Source organism: Bemisia tabaci, chromosome 7, assembly GCF_918797505.1.
Source record: "Bemisia tabaci chromosome 7, PGI_BMITA_v3".
NCBI lineage: Eukaryota > Metazoa > Arthropoda > Insecta > Hemiptera > Aleyrodidae > Bemisia > Bemisia tabaci.
Window position 1 is genome coordinate 8,247,405 of NC_092799.1, and position 12,840 is coordinate 8,260,244.

Below are 12,840 nucleotides of genomic sequence, written 5' to 3' on the forward strand. Positions count from 1 at the left end.
ATTAAAATTTCCGCTGAATGTGTTAGTGCTTTAGCAGATGTTGTTTACTTTCCATTCATTCAGGATTTTCAAATAGCCAATAGTACCTACTTAAATATTTTATGGCCACACCTTTCTCCATTCAAAAACGAGCTGATATAAACTACAAAAACCCTCAAAAACATTTTCGGGCAAAAAATCCGGTCGAGGAAATTGACGTGTTACATCTTATTAAACCAAAAACATTCCCTTTCACCCCTCCAAGAAGGTTGATAAAACTAAGTAAGTAACTATGAGATGACAAAAACCTCTCTTAAATTCTCAGGGTCCACCAAGGCCACATATGTCCAAAAACTTACTCCTTATGGTTTAAAAAAAAGAAACAAAAAATAATCCCTCAACAATAAGAAATTTAAAAAAACCGATTTTGTGGTTCACAGATATGTACATAAATCCTTCGAATGAACTTGAAATCAAAAAATCGGTCGAGAAAATTTAAATGAATTTTCTCCTTCAATTATGAGTTCCGCAACAAGCACGACTCGCTTGAAGCTTTCCATACACGAGCCGCAAGAAACTAATTTCTTCTTTCTTACCTACTGAATGTGAGGAGAGCGGGAACATTTACTTTTTCCTTCATTTATACAGGATGCAACAAGCATGACTCTTGCGTTTGCAGAAACCCTTTCATTAAGGAGATCGCGAGAGCCTTTACCGCGTTCATTTCCAAAAGGGATTACTCCAGAATTTCACATTTTAATAATTTAAACGATTCATCTGTTCTTCTCTTCTCTCCTTCTGTCCATTGACAGAAATACAAAATTTTTCCGACTCACTGACGCGACCGGCTCGATGCGTAAACAAGTGTGGATTACCTCTAAAGTAATATATAAAAAAAAAAAAAAAAAAAAAAAAAAAAAAAAAAAACACTTAAATCACAGCATGGGTGTGAGTTTTCTTATATCGAAACTTAATTCAATTTTTTTAAATAACTCCTCTTGTCAAATGGGACCCATTTCGTGAAAATGAAAAAAGGAAAAGTAAACGAAAACTTTTAGCCTTCTCACCATCCAAATCATATGGTAAGCTTACAGTAAAAGCAACCATGATTTAGATTCAGCGAAGTTAATCGAAAGAGTCTGAAATGTACCTATATGTGGTAAAATGGGTCCACTTGGTAAAACTGAAGCTGGCGTCAGGGGATAAAAAGGCACCGTTTCACTGAGAGCATCGAGCCGGTCGCGTCAGTGAGTCGGAAAAATTTTGTATTTCTGTCAATGGACAGAAGGAGAGAAGAGAAGAACAGATGAATCGTTTAAATTATTAAAATGTGAAATTCTGGAGTAATCCCTTTTGGAAATGAACGCGGTAAAGGCTCTCGCGATCTCCTTAATGAAAGGGTTTCTGCAAACGCAAGAGTCATGCTTGTTGCATCTGTATAAATGAAGGAAAAAGTAAATGTTCCCGCTCTCCTCACATTCAGTAGGTAAGAAAGAAGAAATTAGTTTCTTGCGGCTCGTGTATGGAAAGCTTCAAGCGAGTCGTGCTTGTTGCGGAACTCATAATTGAAGGAGAAAATTCATTTAAATTTTCTCGACCGATTTTTTGATTTCAAGTTCATTCGAAGGATTTATGTACATATCTGTGAACCACAAAATCGGTTTTTTTTAAATTTTCTTATTGTTGAGGGATTATTTTTTGTTTCTTTTTTTTAAACCATAAGGAGTAAGTTTTTGGACATATGTGGCCTTGGTGGACCCTGAGAATTTAAGAGAGGTTTTTGTCATCTCATAGTTACTTACTTAGTTTTATCAACCTTCTTGGAGGGGTGAAAGGGAATGTTTTTGGTTAATAAGATGTAACACGTCAATTTCCTCGACCGGATTTTTTGCCCGAAAATGTTTTTGAGGGTTTTTTTTTTTTAGACACAGGATTGGCTAAGTCTCGACCATGGCTATCTGATAGAATAGTGAGTTTTGGCTTATTAATTGTGGCACAGGTGACCGAGTTGACTCTTTCTGTCTCATAATGAACCCAATCAACGTTAAGTGCTCCATCGAGCAAAGAAAGGCACTTATGTGAGCAATTAATATCAGCTTTATAGAACGTTAGAAAATCAATACCTAGAATAAAAGGGATGTCAATATTGGGTACAACTAGTACGGAGAACGGAAACTTCTTTTCTGAAAACTGAAGTTCAAGAAAAATTTGAAAATGCACTTTTTTCGACCTTACCCCAGTGACACCTTTGATTGTAACCCCTGTCGTGGGTAGGCTTGGAAAATCAATGTTGGTCACCTGCTTTAATTGTTCATAAAATGACTGGCTACAAATGGAGACTTGAGCGCCCGTATCAATCATTATTTTAAAGTCATAATTGTTAATTTTGCCCATAACATAAGGACAGTGTACTCTGGTCGGATTCTCTCTGAGAGGATTCGGCTCCTCCAATAGAAAATGTTCTTCGTCACTTTGAGTCACATTGTCTCCTGCCGTAAAGTGGTCACAATTCTGAGGATTAATTTCGTGAAGCTTTCTATTTTGATTTATTTTATTTGCAGCTTGAGTGAGTAATAATTTAAGTGCTGAGAATGCCAATATTTTCTCTGCTTTAAAATCAATGAAAGAAAGAAAGCGGTTAATCTGAATTATGTGAACCTGATTTTTTGAAAGACTATCATCAGAAACTATCTTGTCATTAAGGGCTGTTGAGAGGGGAGAAAAATTATTCAACGGATATAGCTGGATTATTTCACTCATTAAGATAGGGGATATGTGACTCATGGCGACAACATTCGCCATGGCAGGAACGGAACTCGGCAGAGACTGATTCTTAACCCTATCGATTTGTTCATTTACTGAATGACCTTTCAAAGATCTAATGAATTCTGACTCTAAAAAGACTCTTGGTTCTAATGCTAAAACAACGTAGTCAGAGACTTCATAGGTTTTGATGAGAGAGTTAAGTTCTGAGAGTGAGAAAATCAAAACTTTCTGCGATAAGTTGAGAGTAAAGATATAGGATCCTTCCTGAAATTTCTTATAAGGAATATCGAAGATGTCAGAAAGAAACAATAAGATTCTCGTCGGACCCTGAGTCGGAGTGAGTTGGAATAATTGAACTTGAAAAATATTTATCTTGAAAGGGAGCACTTGAAAATTATTAATATCATGACAGGCTGGGAGCTTCTCACAATCCTGTATCTCACCTGAAGCTCGAATGGTGGGACACTGGCTTAGTTTAAAGACTTGCATTGACTAACCTCAGTTTCGAAACTTGGCGGAGGGATCGAAACATCAATATGCGCACTTGGGTCCACTGAAACCTGATTGGTCCCATAAGCTTTTTTGGCTTGGGGCCAAGCAGGGTTGGGCTGATTCCGAGATTGTGCTGGTTGGGAAAACATTGGGACACTAACAGAAAGTTCGGGATCAGCCTCCAAAAGGCGTAGTTGCTCTAAGGTTACATCAATGGTCTGACATGCAGATAAATGTAAATTTCTCCGCACACCCGGTGGGAAATGGCGAAGGATTGTGGACACAAGTAATGATTCTGGAACAGGCGGTTCCAAATATTGTGCCCTATGAACATAGTTTAGAAAATAGCTGGTCATATCCAGGCCACCCTTTCTATATTGATTAGGAGTGAACAAAAGTGCCCTGACATTATCCTGCACTTGATCACCCCAAAAATATTTGAGGAGAGCCTCTGAAAATTGCTCAAAGCTAGAATGTTTCAATTTATTAACATTATACCAAGTCAATGCTTTACCTTTTAGAATCTGCATTATCTCCTGCAGTTTTACCTGATCAGGTACGTTCGACGCTCCATAAAATGTGGTAACCGATTCTACAAATTCTACAGGATGTACTGGAGACAGTTCTCCATTAAAGGCAGGCAAATCTTTCAACTTGATAGAGGAGCGATAAGATAACTTGTAATTACTGGACTTAGGAGAAGTGTTACTGTTTGAAAAGGCACTCGCCACTGATGAGTCGTTGACCGTATTATGACGATTTGGAACTGTAACGTTTACAGAGGGTTCTGGCATATTAGGAAAAGAATTAGTAGACACTCGAGTAGCAGAAGGAGCTCTTTCCACATTCGCAGGGGGTGAAGTTGGTGCTCTACCTACACTTTCAGAAATTTGACGATCAATTTCACACTTAACGATAGTTGGAAGTGACATCTTCAATTCTCTTATCTCATCGACAAGGAGTTGGATATCTGAGGCTGGCGCTTCATATTGAGCACGCTGATTGTGAGACGAATAAATTGAGTCGAATTCCACGGACTCAAATTGATCACCGTCACCCGCTGAGGAAATCCTACCATTTACATTCTCCTCTTGATGCCAGTCAAACATGTCATCATGAAGTACATGAAGACGGGGTCCTACAAAGGGAATCATCTGATTTTGCATCGCATTGAAACCACTTATGTGGGGATCATCCACGGGGACAAAACCACGTCCTCTACCTCTACCTCGACCTCTAGCTCGAATAGGAACAATCTTCCGCAGGTGTTTGAACCGCGTATCAGGTCCACTCATGGCTAAAATTAAATGTTAACAAGAATATGAAGGGGGGAAAAGCAGAATAAGATGTGAAAACTTAAGACTAGATACGATACGTAGCTATGAGGATCCCGGAACGATGCTACGGAAGATGTGTAAAGACACCACGCAAAGGCCACTAGAGATGCACACCAAAAAATGCTGGAAAGGGAAACGAAGTCATCTGGATTAGTACGTTGATAAACATGACACAGGATCGGATCCACTCTCGCGATGCACAGAACAAACACCAGTTAATCCAACCAGAACGAGAACACCACCAGAAAACACAGACAGATAGGCTCGGATGATCCGGCTTTTCTTTTTGTTTCAGAAGAAAGCATAAAAAACTGCCGTCCTTAATCTTTGTAGTTCACCAGGAAAGGGGCAAAACTGGGATGGAAAATTCAACTTTTTTCCCTAGGGAAAAGTCTAACCCTTTTGAGATAAACTGGACTTAGATGTTGTCATCACTTTAACGCCACACGAGATGTCACGGCAAGCATTCAGAAAAGAGATTTATCCGCACTATTAAAAGTTGGTTTCGATTTAATTAATTGATCCGTTAAGGCATGTCTAGGTTTACTGTATTGTGATTTCGCACTAGATATATTTAGTTGGTTAGTTTATTATGTGACCGCGAAAGAGAATTGGAGTTTGAAAAAAAACGAGGGAGAAATTTAAACCATTGACTTCCTCACTCTGCAGAGCAGAGACTCTTGGTAGCCAATGATACCAAAAAAGGCAGCTATCACACTCACATAATATTAAAATCAAATAAAACACATAACACAGGTTTGACGTTGGGCGCCATTATGTGCTGCGGCCGGCTAGCGCATACACACAAAACAATGATAAAAAAGGCGATAGGAATAAATAAAAAGATAAATATATATGCTAAATAATAATGACAACCGAACAAGAAAATAGCAACATGAGCAAATAACAAAACACTAAACCGCAAACTTAACTACCGTACCCGACCTAACATTTTGTAAGCTAAGGAGCTAAATGAGAGAAGTTGGCCCAAAGGGCCAACTTAATTCAGGGACTTACATTTCTCGACGTTCCGAATCCGCGATAGTTATTCGAGTGAGAACCCCCTTGAACCCACCGAGGCATCAGGGTGAGATTGTTGACCAAGCCCAAGTGACTCTTATCAAATCACTTCCGATTGGCCCCAATCACCACCCACGCTCATCAGCCCTCCAATCCGGGAGACCGATGAGTACCTCGGAAATGCAAGACAACGGGAAAAAGAGAAACTGCATTCCACTGCACCCAGCTGCAGCCCTCCTTTGTTTTCCTCCCTTGCGTCTTACGGCAAGTTTCTTAGAGGGACGCAAAATGAGAGCAGCAAGCCAGCAAGTGCAGTGCGGCCAGGTCTCCTCCCCCACTGTCTCCCATTTCCTGGAGGGTTCCAAAGGGACTCTCAGGGCTCCCGCCACTTGCTAAGGTCGAGCACTCCAGCCTTGTCTCCGGGACCTGGTTACAAGTCTTAAACACTCCCATGAGGAGATAGGAATTTTTATAGAGGAGACACATGCTGCTATGCTTTGGGAAATTCATCGGAGGAACCTTTGAATGTTGCGAAATTTTTCCAGATATAACATTAATTTTTGAGAAAGTCTATTTTTTTACCTTGAAATTCTCAGGTACACACTATAGATAGCGTAATGAATGCAAATGAAACTTTTTATGCAATTAGACGAGGCGGACATCTACAAGTTTCTCAGAAATATTGTATTATATTAATGAAAATTTTTAGGAACATGCTATCCAGTTTTCAGAGAGAGCTTGGTCGATGCAAAAAAATCTGAAACCTTCCGATCCTTTTAATGATGCAATTTAAACGGTCTTAAGCATTAGAGTTGACCACTTTTCTCAATGAAATAAATTAAAATTAACATCTGGTTCCCTAGTAAAAATTGGCGATCGGAGCTGCGTTTCAAAATAGCATAGGAGTTATTATAGCCGACTGAAGAAGGCGATAGAAAATCATTTAGCTGGCTGTGGAAAGTGGAAAAATCGTACGGCCGGGTTACGAAGCGATAAAAAATTAAACAGCCGGACTATAGTTCCTGTCACCGGGCTTTACACTTTATCGCCTGGCTGTTGCTTTTTCGCCATCGGCTATAAAAGGCTATAAGAAATTGTGTAGAAATGCGTGTGCTTTGTAAATCCTTAAGTTTGTACGGAATCACCATAATATTACCAAACCGCACATTATATTTTCCTTTACTACATATTTGTTTTCATCAATTAAAATGAGAATAATCCATTCAGAGTGTGAAAAAATTTCAAAGTCATGAGTTGAACAACGCTGACTCCACGAGTTTAAATATTAGAGCCCAACAAAAAACGGAGCGGCGGCGCACTAGCGCCTACAAACCTAATAGGGATACTTCAAGCATTGCGCAATGCGTGAAGTATCCCTGTTAGGTTTGCAGGCGCTAATGCGAGTTTTGCGCTGGCTGCCCGCCCGCCGCGCCGCAGCGTACCACGGCACTTGAAGCAACTATTTCACACCAGAGGTATTGCACAGTATCGTGCAAAATTGAAGGCGCTCCAACATATTAGGAATGGCGGGCATCCTTCAAAAGTACGGAGCTTTTCTCGCAAAATAAATCAAGATACAACGGCCCAAAAAGAGAGCGGCAGTCCAAAAACTCACTAAATCCTGTCATCCGTAATTAGTAACGTTTAGCATACACTTTATCGTCAGGCTGTTGCTTAATCGCCATCGGCTATAAAAGGATATAAGAAATTGTGTTGCCGGCTATAGAGGCTATTGGAAATCTTACAGTCGGCTGTAGGTCTATGGTATTTTGGAACACAGTTTCTACTGCCAATTTTTACCAGGGTTTTTTAATGTTAAATGACAAAAGATAGCTAAAAACAGGAATGTGACCCTAAAAATTGTTTTCCCGCAATGAAAGGAATTTGCATTTTCTCCCAAATGGGCAGTGTCAGAGGCAAGACGACCCCATATCTCAAATGGGTCAAAGCACCCATTTTTTATCAATTTTCTGAGAGCGCGAAATGAACGAAGCCTCTAGGAATTTTATTAAAATCTTCTCTTACACCCAAATGGTCAAGTAACCACATTATCGTTTCAAATGGGTATTTGAAACGGTAATTTTGGTGGATTCTAATAACGTAGTTGGGCGGGGTGCTAATCGTCTGAAGTCAGCTTCAGACATCGCCGTACTACTTTAACTTGACTGTCGGCTTTGTATGGATCGGATTTTAATTAGCTTTTTCTCCCCTTAAAATTGATTTTTGAACTCCATAATGAGCTACATGAAGAATAAAATTGGAGCAGAAATTTTGTAACACCACAATGAAGATACCATCACCTTCCGGCCAAAGAATCACAAGCGCAAGGCGACGTTTAAAAATTTCCACCGCCAGTTTTTTTCAGAGAATTTTTTTTTTTTTTTTTTCTTGAAGGAATTGTATTTAAATATAACGTACCTACTACAAGTATTTCCTTTTATCTACACGGAGAAAAAAACCTCGTGCGTGGGACCTGAAGTTTAGGTCATATGGATCTCTGAAGTATTCGGATCGAGCATCTGAACACTTTAGGTCTAGCTGTCGAGGTTCGAATCACACATCCGAAACTTCAGTTCTTACATCTGAAGTACTTCAGATGTGAGAACCGAAGTTTTTCGGATGTATGAACCGAAGTTTTTCGGATGTGAAAACCGAAGTACTTCAGATGTAAGAACTGAAGCTTCAGATGTGTGATCCAAACCTCAGCAGCTGGACCTAAAGTGTTCAGATGCTCAATCCGCAAACTTCAGAGATCCATATGACCTAAACTTCGGGTCCCACGCACGAAGTTTGTGCTCCGTGTATCTACATGGTTTAAAACTAAAACCAAACGAATTCCATTCAATTTACAGGGTAACGTTAGGTAACACGATGATTCAGAGAAATTATTCAACGAAGCTGTTCGAAAATTTCACCGAATTTCCTTTGTGCTGCCGATAAAATTTAATGAAATTTTCAAACAGATTCAAACAAAAAATTTCCTATAAAAAAAGGGGGAAAAATAGTATGGCGGCGGAAATTTTGAAACGTCATATAGCGGTTGTGATACTTCGGCCAGAAGGTGACGAAACGTGGTTTCCCACTTCAGCCATCAATACGCTGTCTCTGGTGACACTCTCTGTTTGTGTAAGGGCTTTTATTATCGCAGGTGTTGGTTGCGGATCGGTGAGACGGTTCCGATTTATTTTTGCGACGAGGCGCGCGGCGCCGTGTTTTGTTTTGGCGGGTGGCGCGCGACGCCAGGAGTCGCGTGGCGCGTCGCGACGCCCTTGAATCGGCGGAATTCCCGCGCCCGCCCGGCGGTTTCGCGGGGGTCCCTGCTTCCTCGACCGGCGCGTCGGCGTCGGTGAGGATCGGGAGTCGGGGACGACGGGGGGACGGTCGAGTAGAATCAAATAAGTTTTGCTCTTGGAGCCATCGTTTTTTAAAAAAGTGACTTTAGTTATTTTAAGACTTCAGCATGTTTTCTGAAGTCCTCATACTCTATGAAAGTCGATTTTGATAGTGGTCAATCTTCGTTTTCAACAGAAATTTTTTTTTGGCCTCTTTTATCACTGGAAGTTAAATTTTTTGTCCGTACCGTAGACCAACTAAACAGGCTTGTTTTACTATCAATACGTGCGATAATAATATCGTTTTAAGTTTTTTTGCACTCATTGAGCTATATTCTTGTAGAAGAATAAAACAAAATACCCTTCAAAGTTTTTACTTTCAAAATTTAGCCCCCAAATTGCTCTAAAGTCCGATTTCTAGAATTTTGCGCCATCATTTTTCTCCTAAGAAAGCTAGGAAATGTAATTAAACGCTTAATTTTAATTAATTTCTTTAGAACTAACTTAGAAAATGTGGTAGACAACTTTTTTAAAGAATTTCTACCTTCTTAAAGCTACAAATTGTACAATTTTTTACTGGTCTACGGTACGGACAAACGGGCTACGGTAAGGACGAAGAGGCATTCGTAAATATTACTGTATGCAAGGGCCGAATTATAAAGAACTGAAATTCATTGGGGAATAAACTGCTAAGTTATAGCATAGCTTATAAGTGCCACTTTCATAAATTATTACAGGCAATAAAGGTAAAAAGAGTAAGTAAATCAGTTCTTCAAAAATAATGAACTGCTTTTATTTTAAAGTAAACGCATTAAATAATTAGGGACAAATCTTAGAAGCTGAGTTCTTAAAACAAGCTTGACAACGTTAGAACGTTTTAGGTGCACTTTTACAAAAAAAGAAAGAAAACAAAAAGGTAATCTTATCGAAAATGTGGTCACAAATCACCTTAAATAAATATTTAAAGGACAATAAGAAAAAAATAAGTTAGATATTAACGAGTAAATATTAAACGAATAAATTGCTATGAACTTCAGACGAAAAAGAGGACTCAAAGTTCTAAAAGAAAAAATGAAAAAAATAAAAAGATGGCGATCCTTATGCAATCATCGAAAAAAAAGCCTCCTTCTTCTAAGTCGCGTCGTACTAAAAAAAAATACGTCTCTCTTTTTTTTTTTAATTCCAAATTTTGGTGATAGATAAAATAAAGTAAAGTGGGATGATCTATCAAACAGCGCACCGATTTTTGGATGACTTTCGCATTTTGTCCGTACTTACCGTAGACCCGGCCGCATCGCGCGTGAGCTACGGGCTACGGTACCGGACGGCTACGGGCTACGGTACGGACGGCTACGGTGCGGACAAATCGTGTGATTATTGGCAACGGTGCTCGGGCATATTCACGCATGTGGTTGAAATTCTGGATTTGAGGTTAAGATATCAGAGCGTATCAAAAAATACCAAAATTCGAGAGTTTGAAGTGATTTATGCATTAAAAAGGTAGGTATACGGTAAGGACATCCTAGATGGTCGTTAAACCTAGAAACTCATAAAAAACGGTCAAAATTTACTGTTTCATTGCGGTTTTTTTTCCTCTGCTCGACATCAGCGTGTGATAGTCACGATAACGCAAAAAAAGTAAACAAAGTTCATAAGTGCTGCACTCTAACGGACGAAATGATGCTGAAAAAAGGGGGCTACGGTACAGGACGCGAATTCCGCAGACAAGGCTGCTTGACGCAAAGACGGTCAATATTTTCACTTATTTGGATGAATATAACTGAAAATAATAAGTTAGGTACAAGTTGAGTGTGAATTTACAGCAGAAGTGGAAGTATTTAGATGCAAGATGATGGTTATGAAGCGTTAAAGTTGCGCACTTGAGTCGCAGACAGGCTACGGTACAGGACATTTCAGCTGTTTAGGGCCAAAATTCTGATATTAAATGGCAAAAACTGCCTAAAGCGATGTTGGGACCTGATTAAGCGTAAAATTTTGAACAAATTAAAAAAAAAAAAGGTCAGATTTTTCCATTTTGAAGGGCTAAAAAGTCGGGAGACATGGTAGAGCAAAACTTATTTGATTCTACTCGGTCGCTTGTTTACGTCCGCGATTCAAAATTTCCCGCGCCGAAAATATTTTTGCCGGCTTACCAAGCAACGTTACGCCGGCAGCGATCGTGCGACAATTCGATTTCTGAGTATTATACGAGGTCTGTTAGATTAGAAACCGGATTTTGGTCATAACTAGCCCACAATGCGTCCAAATTACGTTTTCTTGAGCTTTTCTGATAGCTGAAAATATATTTAAGAACGCTACGTTCACAAATTTGAAAAATCCTAATTAGCTTCGTTGGTATGTGGCTTGAAGTAAGGCAACCTCAAGGGTGTTTTGCGATTTTTATGTTTGACCGAACTTGTCTCTCTTTTTTCGGTCTTGCACTACATTTTTCAACCCACAAGGACGATTGGAGTTTCATCTCCATATCGTAGCCGTACACTAAAGTATTGTCACCGAAAATTATCCTATCCAAAAATGTAGGATCATTGTTAGAACGTTCAAGCAGCTAAAGGGAAATTGACATTTGGTTGGATTTTCGTTCAACGGACAACAATCAAGGGGCAAGTGTACCTGAAACTCGATGCGTGTCTACATATTCTATCAAAATTGTATGTACAGAGCCTTCAGAAATATTACTCTGTTCAACAAGCTCGAAACGACCATTTTCGAGCACTTTTGCCCGCACTTCTTCCACGTGACAAATGTCAGTTGCCGTTGAGGGTCGATTCCCATGCTCCTCATCTTTGACGAACTCCTGACCAGTTTTGAATCGTTTAACCCATTCAAAACAGTGAGAACATCTCATACAATGATCATGGTAAACTTTACTTAGCATATACCAAAAGTTTCGGTACAAGGTATACCGAGTTTAAAACAAAATTTAATGTTGAATCTTTGCTCTATCAGTGATCGCATGATGAAAATCGCAAAACGCACCTGACTTACTCGTATTCGAGATGACACAGAATAAACACTGATCAAAATAAACAAAATCTGTGAAGGTAGCGTTCTTAAGTATATTTCCAGCTATCAGGAAAGCTCAAGAAAACCTATTTCGGACGCATGGACACCTATTCAAATTCAGTTCTGATAAATTAATGCGATAACTGCACAAAAATTATCACCGTTCAATGGATAAAATTAGCTGGCACCCAAATGCGGAGAATGCTATGATAAGATGTAAAAAATCACTGACGTATTTTAGTATTCTCCAATATTAAGAGTAAAAGCTTTGTGTAGCTGTAGAAATGAATAGTCCGTGCATTGAAATAGGATTACTCTAAAGGAAGTATTATTCATCAACTTTAAACTTTCAAACAATGCACAAATTGTATGCTAAACCTGCTTAAAATTGAATCTAGGAGGTGCTATTTTTTAATTTTTTCCTGGGGAGGCCTCACGAACCTCCTGGCTCTGGGAGATGCCCCACTGGACCCCCCCCCCCCCCACCCAGCATTAGCAAATGCCCCCCCCCCCCCTCCGACTCACATTGGATCCGCCACTGTTTCAGGGTAGGTACATTCTTTTAACATGGGAACTTCCTCAGGAATTTCACCGTGTGGAACACTCTCACTTCCGACTTTTCGCGCAAGTTTGTGTCAAACCCGGGGCGCAACAAGCAACAAACAAACAAACAAACAAACAAAGCCACTTTCAAAACACCGGGTTCAAGCGCCATGCGCGCCCCGGGCATCGCACAAACACCAACAAACGCTCACGCATATACGGACCGGCGAGCTATAAATAGACGCCCGGCTAAATTGAGACATATGTAAATCATTTCCGCTTTTCTCATATAGTAGCTCCAATCATTGGCGCTGATGCCAAGTCTTTGTTGATATCGTCCGTTCCTC

The 12,840-nt window shown here is 39.7% G+C and overlaps 2 protein-coding genes across 2 annotated transcripts in view; both read right to left on the minus strand.

Annotated features, from left to right (window-relative positions):
• Nucleotides 1–12,840, minus strand: part of LOC109032724 (cathepsin B-like cysteine proteinase 6) — a 361,957-nt gene that overhangs the window by 135,794 nt on the left and 213,323 nt on the right. The window lies entirely within an intron of this gene.
• On the minus strand, nt 1,425–6,021 carry LOC140225034 (uncharacterized). The gene has a single exon (XM_072302473.1). It carries the CDS (start codon nt 4,530–4,532, stop codon nt 3,216–3,218), a length of 1,317 nt encoding a protein of 438 aa, XP_072158574.1. The 5' UTR covers nt 4,533–6,021; the 3' UTR covers nt 1,425–3,215.